The following is a 26481-nucleotide window of genomic DNA, read 5'->3' as shown; positions in this document are numbered from 1 at the left end:
GTAAAACAAACCAGAAGAATCTTTTGCCAAAATGTACTTTCTCAAAGTTGTACTGTTTCAGCTTATTGTTAATGAAAACATACATATATACATATACATATATATATATATATATATATATATATATATATATGTTTACATACAGCAAACAAATACAGCACAACTTCTGACAGAAAGATTTTTTAAAAAGTTACTTCTAAGTACACTAGGTTAATTTACATAAAATACACTAACGCATTCTTTTTATTTACAAGGAACTTCATAATAACTTTTAGCCTTCTACAGCTTGTTTTTTCTGTTCTACAGTTTTACACTTAAATATAGATGCTATAGTACAATATTAATTATTTCAAATTTGAAGAATGGCATCAAAGGCAATAAACTAAGTATAAAAACAACAATTTTGCCAGTGGTTCTTCAGAAGTATGGTTTTTAAAGACAGATGAATACAACACCATACTTCGGTGTTAATCAAACACTCATTTATTTTTCTCCTTTTATCCCCCTTTCAGTCCTTTAAAACCTTGGAAACCTAAATTATAACCAAGGTTTATTAATAAGTCTCAACTCGGGGCACCTAGATGGCTCAGTCAGTTGAGCGTCCAATTATTGATTTCAGTTCACATCATGATCTCAGGGTCATGAGATGGATCCTCACGTGGCGCTCTGTGCTGAGCATGGAACCTGCTTAAGATTCTCTCTCTCCCTCCCTTCTTCTCAGCTCTTATGCACTCTTTCTCTCTTAAAAAAAAAAAAAGTTTCAACTATATCTGCTCTTGTTAGGAACGTCCTCATGTCCTTACCACTTATTGATGCTGAGAGTTGTTGCCATCCTTTTGTAGAAGACAGACTGTTAAAAATGGAAACCACTCCCCTGCTAGTTCCCCATTTTAAAGTTTTCTCTTAGAGGTGGAATACTCTATTAACGGAATGTGACTCTTTTAACAAGTAACTTGTGTGGGAAGAGTAGAAGTCGTCAAAAAGCTAAATTCCATAGTCATATGTAGTCATAGCGATAAATAACACTTACTGATATCTTATACCCTCCCTGCCAAGCTCTATGCTAGGTATTTACCTGTGTTCTTTCATTTAATTACCATAACAGCTCTATGAGGTAAGTATTTTGATTATTCCAACTTCACAAATCAAGACACCAAGTCTCAGAAAAGCCAAGCAACATGTTCGTGGTCACACAGCCAGGATTCAAATCCAGGTCTGTCTGATTCTGATGCTCATGCTTTTAGTCCCAACATTATGGATTATATTTCTCTCACTTTGGAATTGATTTAGGGAAATGGGGCCTTGAATTTTCTCCTCCCCTACTGCTAGGAGTCCATCCTAAGGAAATCATTAGGCAGATCAGGAAAATGCATGGTGCTAAGCAGTAAGAGCAGAACCCCAATAGAAGGAAGCAGGCATTGGTATTTCTGCTACACGCTCAAATATCTTGTAAAGAAAGGCATTCTACAAGTACAGAGGATAGAAATTCAAATCAATCAAATGAGTATTTATTGAGCATTCTCATAGTCCAAGAACTGTGACAGTTCCTCTAAGATAAACAAATTCGCAAAGAAAATATGAGAAGTTGTCCCTCACAGTTCTCAAAAGGAGGCAAGATACATACACAGGGAGCACAGAAGACAAGTCGCCAGTGTAGATAAATAACTGCTAACTTATATGACATAGATTCTAATAACCTTAGAATCTTTCTCTTCTCTTTGGCCCACTAAATATGTCATAAGATGACAGATGCAAGAGAGACTAAGAGGGCTGGAATGATTACCAATTAATAAATACGACAGAGATATGAAGCACACACAGAAACACACAGTAGCAAGCAATTAAGATCCATTGTATACCCTCAATTCAGGGAAACAGAATGAAATCAATATTTAAAGAAGGACAATATGACGATAATATGCAAACTATACTGAAAGAGGAGAGACTGGAATCCAGGAGATTGATTGTTTATCCACTCAACATATAAACAAACATTTACTGAGTGTTGGCACATGTCAGGAGAGAGACCAGTGAACGAGACAGATAAGGTTTCCACTCTTCTGGAACTCCCATTTCAGAAGTGTGGAGACAGAAGGATTGGAAGGTAGATTAGAAAAGTAGGTAGAAAGCCAGCAACATATAGTTAGACAACTAACAAAATAAAGAAAATTATCAAGCAGTGATGTTCTCTACACACAGTTAAGATAGGGTGAGGTAATACTAACCGGGTGGTTATTGACATTGATTTAGAAGTGAAGACCTTTCCTCAGGTAACTTTAACATATATATATGTGTATCTATATGTATATATATATATACATCTATATATATATATGTGTATATATATATATATATATATATATATATGTATCTATATGTATATATATATATACACATATATATATGTGTATCTATATCTATATATCCATATATATATATATATATTTATTTATTTATTTTTGAGAGAGAGAGAGAGAGAGAGAGAGAGAGAGAGAGAGAATAAGCAGGGAAGGGGCAGAGAGACAGGGAGACACAGAATCCGAAGCAGGCTCCAGGCTCTCAGTTGTCAGCACAGGGCCTGATGTGGGGCTTGAACTCATGAACTGTGAGATCATGACCTGAGCCAAAGTTGGACGTCCAACCAACTGAACCACCTAGGAGCCCCCATTACAAGATTTTTTAGCAGGAAAGTGACATGAACTAATACATAGGTATGGAGAGTGAATTATAAGGGAGGGGGTAAGGATGGAAACTGGGAACCAGTTGGAATGCTACTTCCAGAATCCAGGCAAGAGACAGTGATGGCTTAGATTAGGGAGGTACAAGTGGAGAAAGACAGATTCAACTTGTTTTGCAAGTAAAGCTGACAAAACTGGCTCACGAACTGGATAAGGGAGGGTAAAGGAAAAGAAAGATCAAAGGTTACTTCTAGATAATTCCTTGAGCAAATGGATAGGAAAGACTAGGGGAGGAAGACCTTTTTCAGGAGAAAAAATCAAGAGCTAACCCTATCTTTCTCCAAAGCATTTATTATCATTTAACATTCCGTCAATTTATTTGCTTGTGTGTTACCTTTATCCCGGACTGGAAATGTTAGCTCAAGAAGCTTGTCTTGTACACTACTGTATTGCTAGTGTCTAGAACGGTGCTCACACTAAATAGGTACTCAGCTAATTTGTCTAATGAATTAATGATATCTACATCTCCCCAGGTGTTTATGGCAGTGACCCCAGTCATCCTCAGTACTTCTGACTCCCTCTCAATTCATTACTATTCCTCTCATATCTATCTCCAAAATAGATCTTAAGTCTGTCAAATTTCTCTGGAATCATCTTAAACCAAAGGAATATCTTATCTTGTCTAGAACAGTGGTTCTCAAGCTTTGATGAGCAAATGAATCACCTCTCAGATCTTAACAAGACGCAGAATGATTTGGTAGGTCTGGGCTGGAGTCTGAGATTCTGCATCTCTAAGATGCTTCCAAGTGGCACCAACACTGCTCATCCACAGACTTTGTGCAGCAAGAATATGTACCTGCAATAGTCTCACAACTGAGCTCCCTACATTCATTCATTCATTCATTCACTCTATTCATTTGTTCATTCTATTCATTCATTCATGCTATTTTGAATGTATTTTCCACACTGCCAGCTGGAGTAATGTTCTTAACAGATAAATTAGATTATGTCATTCTGCTCAACCCCACTCAGTAGCTTCTCACCGCATTTAGAGTAAGTGTGAAAATTCTTCCTGTGGCCTGTAAGGTCCTACATGCTCTAGCCTCCACTCATTCCTCCAGGCCTCCAGTGTCCACTCTTCTCCACTCAAACACTGTTCTAGTCACACTCAGCTTCCTTCAGTCCTTAAAAGATTCCAAGCTCTTCCTACCTCAGGGGCCTTGCACATGCACATCCTTCTCCTTGGGGAGCTTTTCTATCATTCACCATCTTAGTCATTCACACTCATTACCTTAATTCCCTTCTTCACAAAGGCTTCTCCTACCTCCCAGTGTAAGTTAGGCTCTTCCTCACCTCCCACACTACCCTTTATTTTTCCTTCTTAAGCATAAGTAGGATTTATATGGGTGACAACTTGTTTATAAAGTCTCTCTCATCCACTGTTCTGTGAACTGAAAATGTCCTGAGGGCAGGGTCCAGGACTATTTATTGCTGGTTTGCCCAGAGCCCAGCACAGAGCCTGACACAATAATGCATTCAATAAACATTTGTCCAATGAATGAATACAAAGAATTTGTAAAGTACTGGAAAAGGGTATAAAATCCCAGTAAGATATGAACTGTGATCATGTTAATAAAGATAGTGAATATTGGAAACTGTGATGAGTTCCAGACTAGTAAAAACTGGCCAAGTTTTGCAATGATCCAATTTACACATTTCACCTACAAAAGATTCAACGTTATTAGAGCTGACTGTCAAACTGACAAATTCACTGATGTAAGAACAATGGATCATTTCATCTTCTAGGAATCTTTTTGATATCTAACTGGATTTCTCCCCAGATAGTTCCAAGTCTAACACAGGAACAAAGAGAAGGAAAATATTTTCACATTTGCACATATACTACAAAGCTCTGTAAGCTTTAAATGGCATGTTCTAACAAACATAAAATTTTAAGTAGATACATTCAGAGGAGTAAAATGTGTTTGTTAACATATCAAGTCTGCTAACTTCAAAGAATCTACAGAAAGCAAGTATCATAAACGCACTGTAATGTCAGAAATACAAAGGATCTCCTGATAGAAACAGATCATGGAAAGCTACTGCCAGGAGTTCCTGCTCCCTGCCCACCTCCAAAGTTACCTAATCAGCCATGCTTTTCAAACTGCTCTGGAGCAACACACTGTTTTAGGGGCTTACAAGTCCCAGAGATGTGGGATGTGACATGAAATCCCCAGCTGCCACCGGGGATCTCTTTTTCTTTATGTTAGAGTCTTTAGAACTTCAGAACTTCTAGCTCAGCTATCTTCTTGCTCCATATACTCTCCCTGGGCAATCTCACCCACTCCCATAACTGGAGTCATCACATAGGGCTCAAACCTCTCCGAAGCTCCAACTGAGATCCCTTATCCCTGTCAACTGAACTTCTGCACCAGATGTTCATAGTGGACTCATTATGCTGCCACCGAAACCCACTCCTTTTTCTTGTTAATCCCAGTATAAGAGAGTATCACCATGTACCCTGCTACTCAATGAACGAACCCTGGAACGTTTTTGACTAGTCTACTTTTTCCTATGACCCCATTCAATGTCACTACAACCTGTGTAGTCTCTACCTGCAAAATGTTTTTATTCTTTCTTCTCACTCCTTTCTCTCCTTTTCTTCCTTATTTCCTATCTTCCCTCCCTCCCTTGTCCAATAAGTCAACTATTTTAACACATAACGTTACAGGTAATGTACTAGCTGAGCAAGATATGATGGTAAATAAAATAGCCATGGCCCATGGTCACACTCACAGCTTACCATCCAGTAAGAAACAAAGACAATTAAGCAAATATAACGAGTACACCTATAATAAGTGTTATGCTATGGGATATCCGAGATGCCTGAAGATTTTAGCAAAGGGCTCAGGCAGGCCCACCACACATAATATTGTTTAGTGGGGATGTCAAGGAGTTAAGGAGGTAATGGGGAGGAGGAGGAGGCAGAAGAGTGTTCCAGATGGAGAGAAGAGTATGTGTAAAGACTTGAGGGCAATCGTGAGCTGGAGTGCTGGACAGGTCTGAGAGAGGGCAAAGGCTAGAGCAGGAATGAGGAAGGGAATGGTAAGAAATCAAACAAGAATGGCAGGCAGGGTCTAGCTCTGGCAAAGCCTTGGAAGCCAGTTAAAAGAGTTTGGGCTGTTTCCCAAAAGTAGAAGTAGAGTAGAGGAGTAATAGGATCAGATTTTGATTTTTGGAAAACCACTCTGTAGAATGATCTGGCAGACAGAAAGAATGAAAGCCTAAGAAAGCAGCCTAGAAATGCCTTAAAAAAATCCAGGCAGGAGATGATGGTGGTTTAAACTAAGGAGCAGAAGAAATGGATGGATTTAAGAGGTATTTAGGGAAAAGAACTAATGGGATCTGGTGATGGTCTGGATGTGGAGATGAGGAGACAGAGGAGTCAGTTTCTATCTGGGGCCACAGGGTGGAAGGTGGTGCCATTTACTGACAAATGAAACAGGGGAGGAGAAGTGGATTTGCTGGGAGGAGGAGGGAAGCCTAGTTTTTAAAAAAGGCAGTTTAATTTTGGATTTGTTTACTTTGAAGTGCCTGCTTCCCATATCTGCTCCTTCCTCTCCAATTCACTGTCACTACTCAAGGGCAGCCCATCGTTGTGCCAGGAGTCTTTTGGTCTCCCTCCTCTGGACTCACAATAGGCCAGCCCACAATTTGTTTAGTTATTTTTCTAAAATAGAGATCTCATCAGGTCATTTCTGACTTCATTTTGAAAGCTCTGATGGTTCCTTCGAGGAAATGCTAAAAGCATTACCTCAAAAGGAATTTCTATAAATATGCGGAGCAGCAAGGACCAGTTACAGCGATTTGTGCTTTCCAATCAGTTTTTGCCTAGAACACAAAATCCTCAGGATTACTTTAATTGAATAAATACATAAATAGTCTCTCATTTTTCCATCATAAAAGTTACACACACTCATTTTTCTCACTGGGAAATGTAAAAAACAAAACGTTATACAACGTGCAGATGCTAAAACAAACCTGCTACCATTTTCATCTTGTGCCTCTGAGAATTTATGTTCAGTTGTCATTATTCTGTAAATAAAATGTGTATTCTCTAATAGAAATTAGCATGAAGTTAACAGTTTTTACATCATATTTAACTCATATTAGGGATAATATTTAGTGAGTTGAAAATTTAAAAAGGGAGAAGGAAGCTGTGGAATGAGAAGTCTGAGAAAATACAAAATGTCTCATGAGAATGCACTTTCTTGAATCATTACTGTTCCGTCTCACTGTGTTCTTTGTGGCAATATCCTGGAGAGAAGGACCTTCGCAGATGTAAGAGTCAGATGGTCCTTCAACTACAGGGTTAAGAGAAGCAGGGAACATGTTACGTCCCACAGACACGAATCAAACCAAGGATAGGAAGTAAACATGCTTCCAGTTTCTGTGAGAGAAAACATCAGGGACCATGACTTAAAGGACTTGAAAGATTCTGGAATTCTTATACATTCCTCAGGTTTCTTATTTTAATTATCCTGTTTCCTCAGAGAGATTAGCGGTAAAATCCTTTAAAGGAAAAGGCTGTAGAATTTCGGAAACTCCATCTGTATCCATCAAGGGGGGAGGGGGAGATAGGAGTGGAGCAGGAGAAAAGACCTAAAGCAGAATGGAGAGCAGGTAAGAGAAAATGAATCCAGGGATGAGACCTGGGCCAGTCCAGATGTTGAAGGATATGTCATAGCAGGTAAACTTGAAAGCTGCTGGCAGCCCTGTGCAAGTCTCACTCAAATGTGTTCTTAATCAACCAACAGTCTCCTGAACCTTCGCGCTCCCACAGCTTTGCTTACGTTGTTCGTTCTGAGAATAGCCCATCCTTCCCCCATCTATCCAAATTCTTCCACTCACTCTTTAGTGTTCTGATCAAATGTCTCGCTTCTCGGAAGCTTTGCCTGACTCTCCCATTCTTTTCTCTCCCTGAGCATCAGAACAATCTCCTCCTTTGGGCTCCCAAGCCATTGTCTTACAGCACTCACTACACTGTACTTTAGCAACAGGTCTGGTGCTTGGGAGGGAAAACTCCCTCCCTGAGGCCAGGATCGGTCCCCCAGTTCGCACACCTCATTCACCTCACGTATAACCTGCAGGGAATAACTACTAAAATTTGAGGAAAGAAGAAAGTAAGAAAGGAAAGGGAAGTGATGCGACTTGCTCTTGCAAAAGGAGGTAGAAGGCTGTTCCAGGAAGCTTCTGCTCCCTTTGTGCAAACAAAGAGGAGGAAACTAACATTTATGGAGCCCTCTGCTGTATGCATACACACCCTTTCAGTGCTTAATCACTTGAATCCTCACGCTAGCCCATGTGAGCGGGAGATAATGTACCTGCTTGGAGAGAAGCAAACTTAAATTTCAAGTGGTTAAGAACCCAGCACACAATGGGATTTGAAGGCATATCCATTCTGATTCAACAGATTGGGCTGTTTTCTGTTTCACCATATTGCAAAACAAAATGTCAGGAGGTAGCCTCACTGAACTGATTTACATGGGAGTTTATATCCTGATGTCATACATCAGTCAAGATCAGTCATTCCACAGTTATGATATACTAAAACATGTGTCCAGCAACTCCCTGTATAGAATCCAAGGTTCAGGAGGGAGAACAGTGAGAAAGTCAAGTTCGATCTTTCCTTCTGCAGTAATTTTTAAAATCGACTCCAAGTGAGTGTTTACCACTGCCAGTGCTCTGCTTTCTCTCATGTGTTTCCCTCAACTTAGGGCATTCCTTCCAGTTCTCCCTAATTCTTTAATAACATTCATACAGTTAGGCCAGTTTGTATAATATTTACAGATAATTTCTGCACAGTGTCCTAATTTCCTTTTTAAAAAAGCTACTATATGGGGCGCCTGGGTGGCTCAGTCGGTTAAGCGTCCAACTTCAGCTCAGGTCACGATCTCACAGTCTGTGAGTTAGAGCCCCGCCTCGGGCTCTGGGCTGGTGGCTCAGAGCCTGGAGCCTGTTTCCGATTCTGTGTCTCCCTCTCTCTCTGGCCCTCCCCCATTCATGCTGTCTCTGTCTCAAAAATAAATAAACGTTAAAAAAAAAAAAGAATAAAAAAAAAGCTACTATATGAATGCCATTAACAAATACCAACTGCAATAAAAAAAATAACAAAGAGACTAATATTACAGTAAATTGAGAGAAATAAATTGTGGCTGCTTTTTTTAAGCCTTAAAAGTTCTATCAAATGTTGAACCTTCTAATTCTTTGCTTCTGCCTGAAAATATACTTAATATACTAGCAGTTAAGAAACCTGGATTATGATCTCTGCTTTACCTCTCTCCAGATGGAGGTTTCTACCACCATCTGAGCCTAGATTTGTTCATTTGAATAAAGAGGGCCTAGACATGCTGATCCCTAAACACTTTTATTCTAATATTCTGTAATCGCATAGTAAAATGTGAGATTACTGCTATATAAATCACCGGAAATTTATTTTCCAAATTCTCTCAGTGAACCTGCACTACTTAGGTAATCAGAAAAAAATTATTAAAACTGAATAGTAAACAATCCTAAACATGTGCACAAGTGGCTTATTCGTAACAGAGCCAATAAACATACCCAGAAGCCAGACGGAAAGACATACATTTCAACTGCACTATGAGTTTGCATGGCTTGAAAACACACTTACTTATAAAGCTTTCTGTCAAAGTCATAATCTCTTTTTCAAACAGGAATGATGAAATCCACATCCCTGCAACTCCTCTTTGAAATACTGTGCTGCTATAAATGGCAAAGGTATACTCTTAGGTAGTTTGGTCATTAGGTATGACCAAAGCAACCATGACAAATCTTGTGGAGGGAAAAGAAAAATCAATACGTGTGCAAGAACAACATGCAAATTCAAAATAAGTGCAAAAGAACATTCACTAAGAAACACTGAATGGTCAAGAATTTCCAGATCGTAATACAAACAACTTCATTAGGAAGCAAGGGGTTGGAGAAGGGACACAACATAATACAATCTAAAATAAAGATGACTGTCCTTATCTTTGATAAACCCAAGTATTTCATACCCTTGGGACTCCCAGGCTGCTAGAGCTCCTAGAATCATAGCACAGTTAGTTATCAAATTCCCTGCTGCCACTACCAGCTGGGGACTACAGACAAGATTTCTGGACAAACTGTTCAGTCCCGTTACAGATATCAGACAATTCTGCTGGCATAGCAACGTGCTATATTTCTAATGTTGCACAGTAGCAATCTGCTAGGGCTCAGTTCAAATTATTAATTAGCAAAATTCACACATTCTTTAATTTTGGCAATAAAATATTCACAGCATCTCAATATTAAATAATTCAACAAACATGACTTTACCAGGAGAAAAACTAAGTCCATGATCACAAGAAGCCTATGATTAATGGGTGGAGTAAGATACAAAGGATTATATACGGTTATGTAGTAACAACGTGCATAGAGTTCTGCTTAGTTGGCACTAAAGATACGCTTACTGATTTTCATAATGTATAAATATCTCAAAGTCAAAGGCTATGAAAATCAAGAAAAGAAAGCAGTTATTTCTAACCTGGAAAAAAATGGATATGGTTTGAGGTCACTGTTGTACAAATTAATGAGGGACTTAAACTGGCTTAACAAAATTTATTCTAGACAGTATTTCCTCAGACTTTCATCAACACTGGTGTAGTTCTGAATAAAATGTTTACATTCGTGAAAATTCGTTACCCTGCTCAGGGTAAAGAGGACAGGAGAGTATTGCATTCCTTTTTGAAAGAGACTTGGGAGGGACGTCAACTAAATATAATTTCCAGCCTTTGTCTAAATGCTGATTGGAATAAACCAAGTGTAAAATGACTGTCTGGAGATAGCTGTGGAAAAATGAAAAAAGGGTATCAGAATATATTCAGGGATTATTATTAATTTGTTAGGTGTACAGAATTGTGGTTATATTAGAAATAAATACTGGGATGGCTATGAGAAAAACGCATTATGTAAAAGAATAATGTTGGGGCGCCTGGGTGGCTCAGTCGGTTGGGCATCCGACTTTGGCTCAGGTCCCGATCTCGCGGTCCGTGAGTTCGAGCCCCGCGTTGGGCTCTGGGCTGATGGCTCAGAGCCTGGAGTCTGCTTCCAATTCTGTGTTCTCTCTCTCTGCCCCTCCCCCGTTCATGCTATGTCTCTCTCTGTCTCAAAAATAAATAAAACGTTAAAAAAAATAAAATAAAAAAAATAAAAGAATAATGCTTGAAAAGACAACATAAAAAAGCGTTGGGGGAATAGATAAAACAAGTTAGATAAAATGCTATTAATTGTTAAAGCTAAGTAACCAGTAAAAGGGTTCGTTACATACTCTGCTTTTTATAGAAAATTACAAAACGCCCTGTACTCTGTATGTAAAGCATACGCCTTAGCCTGTGGCACTCAACCAAAGTTAGCAATTACATATTATTATTCTTGTTGCTGTTACCATTATTATTCCTAGGGTAAGCATTCCTGTGGTATGGTGAAAAATAAGTGTGAACTTTGAGGTCGGAGCCCTAACTCTGCCACTAACTAGCTATGTGATCTTGAGCAAATATTTTAACTTTTTTGAGTTTTAGAAGGCTTATTTGTAAAATGTGGAACCTAAAAACATTTACCTCAAAAGGCTGGTGTAGAACTAAATGAAATGGTTTTAAAAAAAGGATATTGGAAATTGTAAAATGTACAAATATTACCATTTTTAACCCTTATACTCGTAAGAAACTTGTAGATGAAATCTACAGTTGTAGATAAAATCAAATACATATCACAACTTAACAAAAGTATCCAAATAGTGAAAAATACTATAAAATTTCAGAAAAAAAGATTATTATTATTTTTTAAAGATTTTATTTTTAAGTAATCAGTATACCTAATGTGGGGCTTGATCACACAACCCCAACACTAGAGTTGCATGCTCTACTTACTGAGCCAGGCAGGCACCCCAAGATTATTTCTACTTGGGAAAGACTAGGAAAGGTTTTGCTGAAGAAGAAATATCTGGGCTTTGAAAACTGGCAGGATTTTCATCGGCAAAGATGAGAGAAGTGCTGTGTGAAGCCAACAATATGAAAAATGGCTGGGGGAGCAAAAGGGCCTGGTTTACTCAGGGAGGCTAAGAAACTCAAATCTGGAAGAATTAAAATTATACAAGGAGTTTGGAGCCAGGTTACAGATCGTTTTAAGTGTCTCCCTCGGAGACTTTATCTGATAAGCAAGGAAGAGCCACTTACAACTTTTACCAGGAAAATAAAATTAAGAGATACTTTCTAAGATTTATCTCACTGCTGATCGATCACAAATTGCCAAGGAAGTGAAAAGAATATCTAAAGAATCAGTACTGTAAAAACATGAAGCACATAAAAGTCAGGGATAGAGAAGACATCCTATGTGAAAAATCAGCCAGAGCTGACTTTTGATTTTATAAGGAAGACATAACACAATAGAATTTTGATATGGGCAAAAGTATGGGCTGTGGAAAACAAGGAGAGCCTAACTATAAAATTTTCACCAGACCACTATTATTAGTAAAATGATACAAAAAGCTAGTTTAAAATGAAGAAAGAAAGAAAGAAAGAAAAGAAAAGAAAGGAGGGAGGGAGGGAGGGAGGAAGGGAGGGAGGGAAGAAAGAAAGAAAGAAAGAAAGAAAGAAAGAAAGAAAGAAAGAAAAGAGAAGAGAAAAGAAAGGGAGGGAGGGAGGAAAGAAAGAAAGAGAAAGAGAAAGAAAGAAAGAAAGAAAGAGAAGAGAAAAAAGAAAGATCTGGCAAATTACTGGATTATATTCATTTAGAAGTGACTACAAATTATTATGTTTCATTAAACATAAATCAAAATGTGATGATTTGCTTTGCAATTTTATCTCACATTATATATAGATGATTACATTTTCATCTCTTAAAATACTGCATATTAGAAAAACACTCTTAGGTAGGGATAGCTGAGCACTTTGGAACACCATATTGCTGAAATATTTCTTCCTTCTAATATCTGATAAAATGCAACTGTCTCTCAAAACTCAAGGGTTCTTACACAAAAATGTAAGTTTATTCTTAGGGAGTTTTTAAAAAACAATAAAAACTACGCACCTATAGGTTGATTCTATAACGCCAAACACCCACAATCAATATTTTGCCTATCAAATAGAATATAGCTCTATAAATCAAGAGAAAAGAAAATCTGGGAAGAAAAGAAGCTTATTCTCCAGTAGAGTTGGGACAGAAGAAGCATCACTGACTCAAAAATAAATAGGCATTTCTTTTTTTCCCTCTCAGTCAAGCTTAAATAAATAGAAAGTCATGCTAGGATAAAAAAAAAAAGAAAAAGAAAAAGCCTTCACGAAAACTCCTAATTGCACGAAAGGCACATGTAATGTTATAATTAAAGTAAGTAGAAAATAATGCATGTGGCGGCATACTAAAGTGGTTCTACACTCTGCAGCATTATGTACTAAGGGACCATCAGATTAGTGTCATTTCAGGCACCTGTCCCTTTTGGCTAACAGGCAGCCATTCTGCTTCTCTTATTGGAAAGTTGCTGCACTGAGCCATAAAATCCTACATAGAAAATCGAAAGGGTAACAAAAATCAATTCACTTCACCAAAATAAGATGTGGGTCACTTAATTTTGCTACGATAAGTGACATTTATGGAACTGTTTTCAGCTTTCCAACAGTTATAAAATCTTGTCTAATATCAGATTTCTTAGAAAATATAGTATTATATGGAAAGAAAAGGTGGATTTGGGCTTATAAAGACAATAAACCGTGAGATATCTCAAAATCAACATTTACTCCTTAACTTCCTCACTGTAAAAGCTGCTACTGGTGACAGAGAAATCTTTCAAGGCATCTCCAAATTTACAACTTCAACTATTTAAAAGTTTCTTTCATGGACTTCAGCCAGATTCTAGTTTGCAAACAGAAGGCTGGGTAGACTGAATGTATCCATAGATAGTTTGTATTAAGAGCATTCATCACACTTTATTGCCAGCCCACTGCTGGTTTCTCTGCCAATACTTAATCCTCAAAGCTTCACTTTTGATTTTTTTTTTTTTTTTTTTTGGAGTAGTCATTATGTAATGTCTTAGAAGGAGAAAGAAAGGGGTGCCTGGGTGGCTCAGTCGGTTAAGTGTCTTGACTTCGGCTGAGCTCACGATCTTCTGGTTTGTGAGTTTGAGCCCCGTGTTGGGTTCTGTGCCTCAGAGCCTGGAGCCTGCTTGGGATTCATTCTCTCTCTCAAAAATAAAAATAAACATTTAAAAAAGAGAGAGAAAGAAAGGAGCCTGATCAATTGCTACAAATAGTTTACTTAGTTTCAGAATAAATCATGTGATTAAAATAGGCATTTTCCCACTTGTCACTTTGCATTTAGGAAAAAAACACTAATAAAAACAATGATACCACTACTGTCAGTAGTCCTCAACCTACCAGCTATGCCTTCACTCTCCTTTTTCCTTTATTTATTATTTTGTTTTACAAGATAGAAATAAAGGTGAAGATGAGAAGGTGCATAAAATATTCAGAGGTGCTGAAATACCACTGATAAATGAAGCAAGGCATTTTCGAAGCCATTGATGAAGGGCCTGTTAGTATGACTGCAAAAGTACGTTCATGAAAAAGAAACCTCCTAGATGCTCAGAATTCTGAGGAAAGCACAGGGAAAGAGAACACACAACTCCATCCTTGGCAAAACACATCTCTGGGTCGTACTTGCTCTGCATTTATTTGCCAACAAATCGTGTAGGTGACTTTACACTCCCTTGTACATACTAAATAGAAGCAGTCAACAGTCTAACTGTAATGAACTTGGAGGGCATTATGTTAAGTGAAATAAGCCAGAGAGAGAAAGAGAGACAAATATTGCGTGATATCATTTATATGAGGAATCTACAAAAGAAAAAGATAAAGAAAAAGCCAGACTCAGAGTAGAAAAGTGGCTGGGGGTGGGGTAATAGGGAGAGGTTGGGAAAAGGGTACAAAATTTCACCTATAAGATGACCAGGCTCTGAAGATCTAATGTATAACATGGTGGCTATAGTTGATAATGCTGTATTACATAATAGAATTTGCTAAGAGAGTAGAATCTAAATGTTCGTATGACAAAAGAAAACATGTGAGGCAGTGGAATGTTTAATCAACTAGGTGGGAGGAATCTTGTCAAAATGTATATGTATATCAAATCATCACATTGTACCCTTTAAATATATTATGATTTTGTCAATTGTATCTCAATAAGGCTGGGAGAGAAAAAGAGTCAAATTGGAGAATCTTGCTCAGATCTTTTTTTTAAATTTTTTTTTTTTAACGGTTTATTTATTTTTGAGACAGAGAGAGACAGAGCATGAACGGGGGAGGGGCAGAGAGAGAGGGAGACACAGAATCGGAAGCAGGCTCCAGACTCTGAGCCATCAGCCCAGAGCCCGACGCGGGGCTTGAACTCACGGACCATGAGATCGTGACCTGAGCCGAAGTCGGACGCTTAACCGACTGAGCCACCCAGGCGCCCCAGATCTTAACACCAATGGTTGAAAACAAGTGTGAGAGGAACTGAAATTAGCTAAAGTATTTAAAAAGTTCTGTTTAAATTTTAACTAGCCACTTTGGTTCAATCTCTACTCCTTGACCTGGTAAATGTAAGCAGGCACAATGTTATATGTCACTTAATTAGCTAAATATTAATCACCATTTAATTATTATTTGAAATTTAAAAATGATTACTATTCCATTATTCTGTTCTAGTGATAATGCTGCCAGTCTTTGATCCCATCAGTATATATAAACATATCCAGTTGAATGGGCCACTTAACTATTTACTCTCTTAAGTAGGCACTCCCTAGATTCTACCTAATTTGTTTCCTTCATTGATAGTTACAAATTTACAAAATAAGGAATTCAGTCCATTTGTCTTAGACTCTCCTGAAAATAATCCGAGTTAACCTGAATTTTAAATTCATACTACTTCTAAATCATTTTTACTACTCATTGGGAATTTATTCTTAGTAGTCTTCTATAATCCAGCAATTTACTCAGCAAATATTTGTTGACTATCTATGTATGCAAGGCAAAAATAATTAAGGCTTTTCTCAAGGGACTCTCTCTCGGTTTAGTAGAGAGATGGCAGGTAGAGGCATAAGTCTAAGAGAAGCCAAAAGAAATCAATAACTGACCTGCTGTAACAGTTCAAGGAATAGGGCCAAAGCTTCAGGCCTGTGTTCAGGAAGACTTTATTAAAGAAACATATTATAGAATATTAGCCAGAAGGACCTTAGAAAATACCCATTCCAGGGGCGTCTGCGTGGCTCAGTTGGTTAAGCGTCTGACTCTTGATTTTGACTCAGGTCATGATCTCATGGTTCATGGGATTGAGTCCCTCATTGGGCTCTGCGCTGACAGCATGGAGCCAGCTTGGGATTCACTCTCTCCCTCTCTCTCTGCCCCTTCCTCTCTCACTCTCTCTCACTGTCTCTTTCAAAATAAATGAATAAACTTAAAAAAAAAAGAAAAGAAAATACCCATTTCAATCCTATCATTTAACAGATAAGGGGAAAAAAGAGAGAGAGAAGAAAAAAGACAAAGCCCATTAAGGAGTAATAGCAATCTACCTAATATCACCTAGAGAATTGTAAAGTCTGGACAAGAAGGTAGGTCTTTGGATTCCCAGCTTTCGCTCTTCTATGATAGCACATTGCCACTCTGGGGTTGGAAGGATTTCAAAAGGCAAAGATGGGGGAAATAAGAGAGCAGGCTGATAAGATCAAAGGTTGGAATATGACACTGATACAAAGGTATGTTTGGAAAGCAGTTATATTTATCTGAGGACAAGAGTTTGAGGGGGAGGAATGAGACAGTAGGCTGCAAGCAGGGTAGGAATAGATAATGGACAAATGACAGGAGGATATCAAACAACAGACTAAGAGAGTTAGTCTTGTTCACTAGATAATTTAATGGACACAGAAGCAGAACTGACTTGGGAAATCTGAAAGTTCCTTCAACATTGGTAATATTATTATTATTAATATAATTTATTGTCAAATTGGCTAACATACAGTGTGTAAAGTGTGCTCTTGGTTTTGGGGGTAGATTCCGGCGGTTCATCACCTACATACAACACCCAGTGCTCATCCCATCAAGTGCCCTCCTCAATGCCCATCACCCATTCCCCCCTCCCCCGCCTCCCCATCCACCCTCAGTTTGTTCTCTGTATTTAAGAGTCTTATTATATGAGACTGATGGTCTTAAAGGTATATAATGAATGAACAGAAAAACCCTTCTGATATGAAAAAGGCCAGTTAAACATACCAAATTTAACACTGAATACAATCTCCCTTGGTCAATTTTTCTTTCTCCCAAGTGGGTGCAGAACAAGGACGAAAGAAGGCAAGACCCGCTGATGACAGGCACAGTTTGTGACAGCAGTGATGGAGAGACATTCGTGATGACAGGCACATGCCTACAGAGCGGTAGCTGCTCTTGCCTCCACCCCACTGGCTGGCCCTGTGTCCTACTGTCCTGTTCTCTTCTTTGGGACTGGAAATCAACTAGAGATAGCCTACCGGATTTCCCACCAACATGACTCTAGCGTCATTTCGAAGCACACTGCCTCTTTTCCACTTACCACAAAGTAAAAGCAAACCTCTGTTCCACCTCACCCTCGTCCTGCATAGCTCTCCTCAGCCCCCCTCCCCTCCCAGAGATTAGAGTGTGATTCCTGTCTTTCTGGTTACTGGCTAGCTTCTAACTTTAACCTTTCAACCTAGACAACTCTTCTGAAACCCTGACTCTCTTAGCTGCTCAACTGTCAACTCTGCCTTTGGCAAGACACTTCTACTCCATCCCACCCACTAAACCCTTAGGGCATCAGTATAACCTAGGATATTTCCGTGCTGCTTGAATTCACAGCTTGACCTCTAGGGACCTTCCTTTTGAAAAGCTGCTTCTCGGCAAAATTATTCCCCAAGTCCCAGTTCTGTAGATTGTTGGTCTGGCCTGCTGCTGCTGAGATGCCAGCAGAGTCTCTGTCTAAGGTCATCCAGGTGATGGCAGAAGTCCCAAAAAGGACACACTGAGTGCACCAAGGTTTAGCCACTTACAAAATGTTTGTGAAATACTCTGGGCTAGATAGTCAGAAATTTTCAGAGTCACCATTTTTCAGAGACAGATGAAAAATTTGAAATCAAGGACTGAATACTGGATAATGGCTCTCCATCCTTACTCAGGGAGGAAAATGATTTTTCAATACATAAAGGTAGGCAGGACTTTTTAAACAGTGGAAAAAAAAACCTGAATAATTTATCACACTTCTTGTAATTCTTATTTAGAAAAAAATGAAACAATAAAATATTAAAGTCCTTTTTAACAGCACAGTGATACAGAGATTTAATTTTAACTGAGCACCTACTATGAGGCAGGCACTGCATGAGGTACTTTCCACGCATTACCTCCTGTGGTTCTTACTTGAGTGCATACTCTTTTCACTTCCAGGTTAGATATCAGGGCACTGGGCCTTGGTAAGATAAGCAATTTTCCCACAGTCACAGCCATCTGTGACAGGGTTGCTATTGCAGCTTGAACCAGTTAACTTCTAAACCTATGTACTCGATCAGTAAGCCATTCGATTGGCCCACGTTTAGTAAAAAAAAAAAAAAAAATCAACACTTTGGGGCACCTGGGTGTCTTAGTCGGTTAACTGTCAACTCTTAATTTCACCTCAGGTCATGATCTCACGGTTCGTGGGATCCAGCCCCACATCTGCCTCTGTACTGCTTGGGATTCTCTCTCTGCCCTGCCCTCACTTACGTGTATTCTCTCTCTCTCTCTCTGTCTCTCTCTCTCAAAATAAATAAATAAAAACTTAAAAAACCCAACACTTTAAAATTATAAGTTTGAGGGACTAAATATATGAAGAACATGTGTTGTCTTTATAAGTTTAAAAAAAAAAAAGGAAAAATAAAGGCTAAACTCCTTCTGAAAGTTTATCATTAATTTAAGACCCATTTAAAAAAACCAAAGGTGCTGTTCACTGTGAATCTGACAATTCAACTGGGGAACATTATCAGAACCTTCTAAGCAGAAAATATCCATCCCGTCCCTCCATAAACACATGGTGAATATCTACAATGTAGCAGACACTGTTCTAGTAACCAAGGATACAGAGAGAAGCAAGAAAACCATGGTCCCTGCCCTTGAAGATCATATAGACAAGTTGGAAAGACAGTCATTCTACACATAGACACAGTAACATGACTAGTGTGAGGATAGAAACATAGAAGGGTATAGAAGGAGGATAAATTGAATTCAGCTAGGGACAAGGGGAGACCTCTCAGGAGTTAGGGGAAAGGGGCGGAGGAAGAGGACTGGGAGTGCTCCTTGTAGACAGAAGGGCAGGCAGCAAGGACCAGGGCAGAGATAAGAAACTGAAGCAAGTTCAGAGTGGCTCAAGCTAACACCGAGTGAGAGAAAGGAAGGAGCCAAGGCTTAGGACTAGAAAGGTGGGCAGAGGCCAGATCCTGCAGGACACTGTAAGCCATACTGAAGACTATACCTAAGAGCAATGGAAAGCCAATTTAAGCGAAAAAGGGAGACCTGATCAGATTTTAATTTGACAAGTATCAACCTGGCTGCAGAGTGAGGAGTAGATCGGAGTGAGAGTAAGGTTGACGTGGAGCTATGTTAGCAAAGTACTGCTGTAGACCAGGTGACAGGCGACGGCGAGCTGGGCTAGGGTGACAGATACAGGAAAGAAGAGTAGATACTTAGGAGGTAGAAGGGACAGAACTTGATGGGTGACTGAATGGGGATTTAAGCCCGGACATAATTCTAAAACTTAGAAGGTAGAAGGCCCTCTTTGCCTAATTAAATCAGTCATTTTGGTAGGAAAAAGAAGAATCACTTCTAAAAACATATTCCAACAAGAAGAGACTTACTGCTTTTAAACTGTTACTATCATTTATTCATTAGTACCTGAGTTCCAGCCATAACTCACCTGATTGCCAACCAATAATAGGTGTTCTCCAAGAAGAAAGTCTTTCAGCATGTCTTCCATCACTATCATGTGCTAGAGAGAAAAGAACTAGAGGTTAATTGTGTTTTGCATAATCAAGGTGAAATAATAAAGTTAACAATAAATACCTCTTTGTGCTAAGTAAAACATCTAGGGTGACAATTCAAGATGGCAGTGTAGGAAGATCCCGAACTCACTTCCCCCCGTGGACACACAGATTGTACAGCATCAGATGAAATAATTTCCTTTTAGAAAAATCTAAAGGCTAGCTGCCTGATGATTACACACTGGGCAAATGAGAAGAAAACCATCAAAGCAGGGAGGAGAGGCTGGGACACAGTCTCACCATAAACCTCACCCCCAGTGCAGCATCCTGTAACTGGGAGGGATCTCAAAATGTGGAGCTTCACCCTGAGGAACGAAGGGTCCGAACCCCACACTGAGCATCCCAACTTTTAAGACAGATACTTGAGAGATGAGCCCCCCAAAACATCTAACTTTGAAAGCCAACAGGGCTTACATCCTGAGACCCACAAGACTCTAGTGATCTGAAAAACTGCTCTTAGAGGATTGTGCGCTCAGACTCCCCTGCCCCGGGGCCCAGCTCAGAGGCAGCTGACTGTGCCCAGACTTAAAGTGAAGGAGGCTCACCTGCTTATATTAAAGAACTGGCCTGAGGTACAGGCATCTAACTTAATACACACATGTAGAAGCCTGCTGGAATACTCTCTGGGGATGGAGACTGGCACAGGCCATCTTCATGCTCTCCCTCTCCCATATTCCAGAACACCAGTATCTCCTGGAAGAGAGCTTTTACATGGGTCTGGTGCCTCAATTTTTGTGACTACGACCTGGGAGTCACCTCTTGATCACCTGGCTCTGGAGGCTGGGGAGTTTGCATTCCTGGTCCCATACAAGTGATAATTGGCATCACCCAGAAAGAAGCTCATACCCCTATGTGGCCCCTGATTTTTGTGACTTCTGCCAGAAGATACCTCTACATCACATGGCTCTGGTGGCCAGTGGGGCTTATACAGTGAGTCCCACAGGACTGTAACCAAAGGACAGAGAGGTCTTAAAAAGCTACCACCCCTAGGGCATAGCAATAGGCAACAAATTCAGGAGCTCGGTTATTCTAGGAAGGAGGACTATTAGCTAATCATCATGACTGAGGCCTGAGGGGGCAGTATTCTAATAAAACATGCATCCTAGGGTTGGCTGTAATCCTGTCTAGAGACCTTGGAGGGCAGGCGCTATCTTTGTACTCACACTTTATCATGCTCCAAAGCACCAGTGTCTCCTGGAAGGGAGCTTTACACACATCTGGTGCCCTAGTTTTTGTGTCTGGTGCCCTGGTTAATGCAGCTGTCACCCAGGGACACTCCTTAATATTTGGCTCTGGTATCTTGGGGGGGCTTGCATTTCTGGGTCCCATGAGACTGTGGCTATCATAAAGATGGTGCTTGGGAGGCTACCAGCCCAGGACACTGCAAGACAGCGGACTGAGGCATACTCTTCAATCTTCTGTGAAGGAGGCCTCTTTGCTTGTCCTGGAGCTTCAGCCTGAGGAACAAGCTTCAGTTTGGCACACATTTAGAAGCCCATGGAGCACTATCAAGAAATGTAGGCTATGGATGCCATCTTGGCTTTCTCTTTCTTGGCCTTGCTCCAATTCCCTAGTATCACTTAGAAAAGGGCTTGGACACTTGTTTGTAGCCCCAATCTCTATGGCTGTCATCCAGTGGACACCTCTAGATCACCTGGTTCTCATGGTCAGAGAGGCTATAGTTATGGTACACAGGACTGTATATATTTGCATACTTTTAAAAGCTAATGCTTGAGGGTGTGGCTTCCAGTCAGCCTGAGTCCAAGTGCTGAGATCCTCCCCTATGGGACAAGAGGTCTTGGCACATCTTCAGGTACTGGGAATTATTAAAAATATAATGGGCAGCTTGAACAAGCATATAGATTTAAGAGACAATCAAGAGCTGAGGCAGCGTTGAATGATAAGGTTCATCTCCTACATGAGGCCACTCTTTTAAGACTGGGAGAGGTAGTTATTTCATATATTGTATAAAACCAATAGAGTTAAGCAAGATGAAAAACAGAACAAAGGATATGTTCCAATGAAAGGACAAGATACGACCTCGGGAAAAAATCTTAATAAAATGGAGATAAATAATTTACCCAATAAAATTTCAAAGTAATGGTCATAAGGAAAACCACCCCCCAAAACTGAAAAGGATGGATGAACACAGTGAGGACTTCAACAAAGAGATGAGAAATATAAAAAGTATCAAATAGAAGTCACAATGTTGAAGAATATAGTAACTGAGCTAATTAAGTTCAACAGCAGAACAGATGAAGTAGAAGAAAGGATCAGTCAACTCAAAGACAAGGCAGTGGAACAAACCCCATTAAAGCATCAAAAAGAAAAAAGAATTTTTTAAAAAGTGAAGATAGTTTAAGAGACTTAAGGGACAACATCAAACAAACTAACATTTGAACTATAGGGCCCCAGGAAAGAGAAGTTAAAGAGGCAGAAATCTTACTTTAAAAAATAATAACTGAAAACTTCTCTAACATGGGGAAGGAAACCAACATCCAGACCCAAGAATCCCAGCAAGTTCCGAAGAAGAGGAGTTGAGAGACCCACACCATGACACATTATAATTAAAATGTCATTTTTTAAAGTTTATTTATTTATCTTGAGAGAGAGAGAAAGAGAGAAGAAGGACCAGAGAAAGAGGGAGAAAGCATATATAAAGGTCTTGGAATTTTATTCCCATTCTGTCAGCACAAAGCCTGATGCGGGGCTTGAACTCATGAGCTGTGAGATCATGACCTGAGCCAAAATTGAGAGTTGGACACTTACACAACCAAGCCACTCAGGTGCTCCCAAAATGTCAAAAGTTAAAGACAACGAGAGTATATTAAAATCAACAGTAGAAAAACAACTTGTTACATAGAAGGGAACACCAATAAAGCAATGAGCAGATGTTTCAGCAGTGATATTGCATGCCAGAGGGAATGGCACAAGGTAGTCAAAGGACTGAAAAAAAACCTTGCCAACCAAGAATACTTTACCTAGCAAGTTATCATTCAGAAGTGAAAAACAGAGTATTCCAGACAAGCAAATGCTAAATGAGTCATCACCACTAACCGAGCCTTACAAGAAATATTAAAAGGACTTTAAGCTGAATAGAAAAGGTGTTAATTAGTAACGAGGACACACATGAAAATAAATTTCACCAGAAAGGTAAATATATAGTAAAGATAGAGGATTAATCACTTACAAAGATAGTATGAAGGTTAATAGGCAAGGTAGTAAAAACATCTTTGATTATAATAATTAATTGACATATAAGATAAAAAATGTGACAGCAGAAACATGAGGGGGAAGAACAAGAATGTTGAGCTTTATAATGGGATTAAACTAAGTTGTTATCAACTTAAAATAGACTGTTGTAGATATATGTAAGCCTCATGGTAACTAGAAAGAAATAACAAAAAATAGAAGAGAATATAAGAATAACACTAAAGAAAGCCATCAAACCACTAAAGAAGAGTGTAAGAGAAAAAGAAACAGAGAAAAACTATAGAAATAGCCAGAAAATAATTAACAAAATGGCAATAAACACATACCTATTAATAATTACTTTGAATGTAAATGGACTAATTTCTCCAATTGAAAGACACAGAGTGGCTAAATAGATAAAATACCAAGACCCTTCTATATGTTGCCTAGAAGAGATTCATCTTAGACATAAAGACACATACAGACTGAAAGTGAAGAAATGAGAAAAGATATTCCATGCAAACAAAAACCAAAAGAAAGCAGAAATGGCTGTATTTATATCAAACATGTTTACTAGTAAGGAAACTGAACCCATAAAAAAAACAAAAAAGCAAAACAAAACAACAAAAAAAACAACCCTCAACAAAAAAAGTCCAGACCAGACTGCTTCACTAGTGAATTCCACCAAACATTCAAAGAAGAATTAATACCAATCTTTCTCAAACTCTTCCAAAATACAGAGGGGACCTCTTTCAAACTCACTGTATGAGGCCACCTACCCTGATACCAAAGCCAGACAAAGATGCCAAAAGAAAGAAAAATTACAGGTCAATATCCTGGATGAACACAGATGTAAAAATTCTCAACGACATATCAGCAAGCCATAATTTAACACGACATTAAAAGAATCATACACTATGATCAAGTGGGGATTATTCCAGGGATGTAAGGATGGTTCAACATCTGCAAATGAGCTAATGTAGATACGAAGACGATCATCTCAACAGATGCAGAAGAAGCTTAAGTCAAAGAAAGACAAATCCTGTATAATCTCTTACATATGGAATCTAAAAAATATGTGTATATTTATAATATGTAAATAAAATACATTTAACATATATATACTAAAAAAAAATCAAGCTCATAGGTACAGAAAATACACTGGCTGTTGCTAGAGGCAGGGGGTAGGGGTGGGAGAAATGGGTAAATTTTTATGTTTTAGTTTAAACAAACTGAATACAAAAGAAAGTAAAACATCTATTGTAACCGACAATACTCAATTTGATTTAAAAAAAATTAATGTTGGTTGTAAATTATATAACCAATTAGGTCACTGACACTGAAAGCTTGCAACAGTCCACCTAAGCAAGACTAAGCCACTGACCATTATTTCAGAGTTTGCATAATTTAACCCTAACATATTTTAGCTATTGCTCTATTAGGGTTGGCTTATAATTTAATATAATATTTAAATTAACACTTGCTAATAATGTAAATATACAAAGGCTCTCTAAAATAATTGGAGATTTCCACGGAACATGTTACACTAACTTGCTCTTAACGATTACCTTCAGAGGAAGCGTAACTTTAGAATTAGAAATACATGACTTAGTTTCCATGTTTTTTATTTGAATTAGGCCACAATATAATACAAGAACAAGATTAAGGTTGCTCACAATAGCCACAGAGGAAATTACATTGCTCTTTTGTATCTTGCAAAATAGGACAACCATAAGTAGGTCACGAAGGCTCAGGGGCGGGGGTTGGGGGGAAGAAATATATCCTAGAACAATTAATATCCTTATTTCTTTCTCGTGGTTTTCTGTATCAAAACAATAACAGCTTCATAAGTACTGAGTTACTGAAGTTCCTCATTTGTAAAAAAGGCAAATTAACTGCATTTAATACACACTGCAGATATTTTTCTAGCTTATGCTTGCTTTTCTTTTTTTAACTTCTTATGGATTTTTTTTGACATCTTGAATATTTTCCTTTTACTTGTCAAATTAAGCCATACTTTCTTTCAGAGTTTCTTTCTTAGAAAAACTGAGAAAGTTTTTTCTTTCCTTCAAAAACAGATGAGTATTTCCTAAAGTTTACCTTTGTAGTTTTTATTTTTTAAAAAGCTTTCAGATACGCTGTTGCACTAGAGTTTTAACAAAGCTTGAAGTAGGGTGGGCACATCAATTTATTGTCCACCCTGGCACTTTTAAGACTAAAAAGAGATATCGTTAATAATAATGGGCAACAAATGTAAACAGGGACTATTTTAGGGATTATCTTAAGCAGGCCAATGTGTGTGGTTACCCTAGGGAGGCCTAGAATACCCCTCTAATCTGGGTTCTACTGGTAATGTGGTCTGGAGACCTCTTCCTTCTAAGATGAAAACTCAGTGCCAATTTCCAGACATTAAAGTTTTCCAGTAACAAAAGGGCTAATCCACATGAGGAATAGACAGAAAAGTTAGAAGGAGCACCTGTATCACCAGATAAAGAAAAGCCATGTAAATACTGAAAAATTCAAACTATAGTTGTATTCTTCTATAGTGTACTCATGTTCTCCTACTTAATGCCCTCATTCCATCCAACTAGAGTATTCAAATCAACAAACATTAGCTAAGGCTAAGGTCACACTGCCTATGTAATTCTTCTCTTAACCTCTTGGCCCACTCATGTACCACAGACAGTTTCTTAAAAGTTGCCCCTTCCACTTGTTCACCTCTCCTGAATCCCTCCTACCTCTCTAACAATTTCTCTCCACAGTCTTTCAGGTTGGATCTTTTTGTTGTAGCAATTCCTTGGATACTGATTTCTTCCATATTCCTTCATTTGATCACTCTCAGTACCTTTTTACATGGTCTCCTGGGGTCAAGGTTTAGGGCAGAGTAGCTCATGCCTACTTGTACACGGGCACCCACCGAAGGGGGAGGGAGGGCTGTGTGCAGAGTTGGGTACCCACATGTCAGTGCTTGAAGAGCTACGTGTGACTACTCTCCCTAAATACTCTCACCTATTCCACTGCTTCGGCTACCAACTCTATGATGATCTTCAACAGCAAGACTCCTCCTCAGCTCCAGCCTCATATTCTGAGCAATTATCAAACCATGTACTTGGTTATTTCCCAGTCTCTTCAAACTCACCGCGTCCAAAACTTGTCTCATTACTTTCTCCTCAACTTTGTTTTTTCTCCTGTATCTCTTATCACTGTTAATAGCATCATTTCCTACCATCCGACCAAACCTCTACCATCATCTTGCACGCTTCACTCCTTCCTTATCAAGAGCCAGTTAAACACCAAGTCTAAGCTATTAAGTCACCCAAAAGTCAATTGTATTTATCCCTCTCTTTCTATCCCCAGTTTTCATTTAGGTTTTTACATCTCTGGCCTAGATTTTTATCACCAATTTGGCTTCTCTAACTTCAGTCTCTCCTTGAGGCAATGTGCTCTTTATAGTACTGACAATCACTT

General features: G+C 38.8%; 1 protein-coding gene across 2 annotated transcripts in view; it reads right to left on the bottom strand.

Moving 5' to 3' along the window:
* VWA8 (von Willebrand factor A domain containing 8) overlaps nucleotides 1-26481 on the bottom strand; it is a 358377-nt gene that overhangs the window by 173481 nt on the left and 158415 nt on the right. For both annotated transcript variants that reach the window (XM_049647001.1, XM_049647002.1), the window contains exon 20: nucleotides 19698-19769. In XM_049647001.1, the coding sequence (XP_049502958.1) occupies nucleotides 19698-19769 (72 nt within the window). The remainder of the gene's footprint in view (nucleotides 1-19697; nucleotides 19770-26481) is intronic.

The sequence above is a fragment of the Panthera uncia genome, assembly GCF_023721935.1.
Source record: "Panthera uncia isolate 11264 chromosome A1 unlocalized genomic scaffold, Puncia_PCG_1.0 HiC_scaffold_16, whole genome shotgun sequence".
Lineage (NCBI taxonomy): Eukaryota > Metazoa > Chordata > Mammalia > Carnivora > Felidae > Panthera > Panthera uncia.
This window is presented reverse-complemented; position numbering and strand designations above follow the sequence as displayed.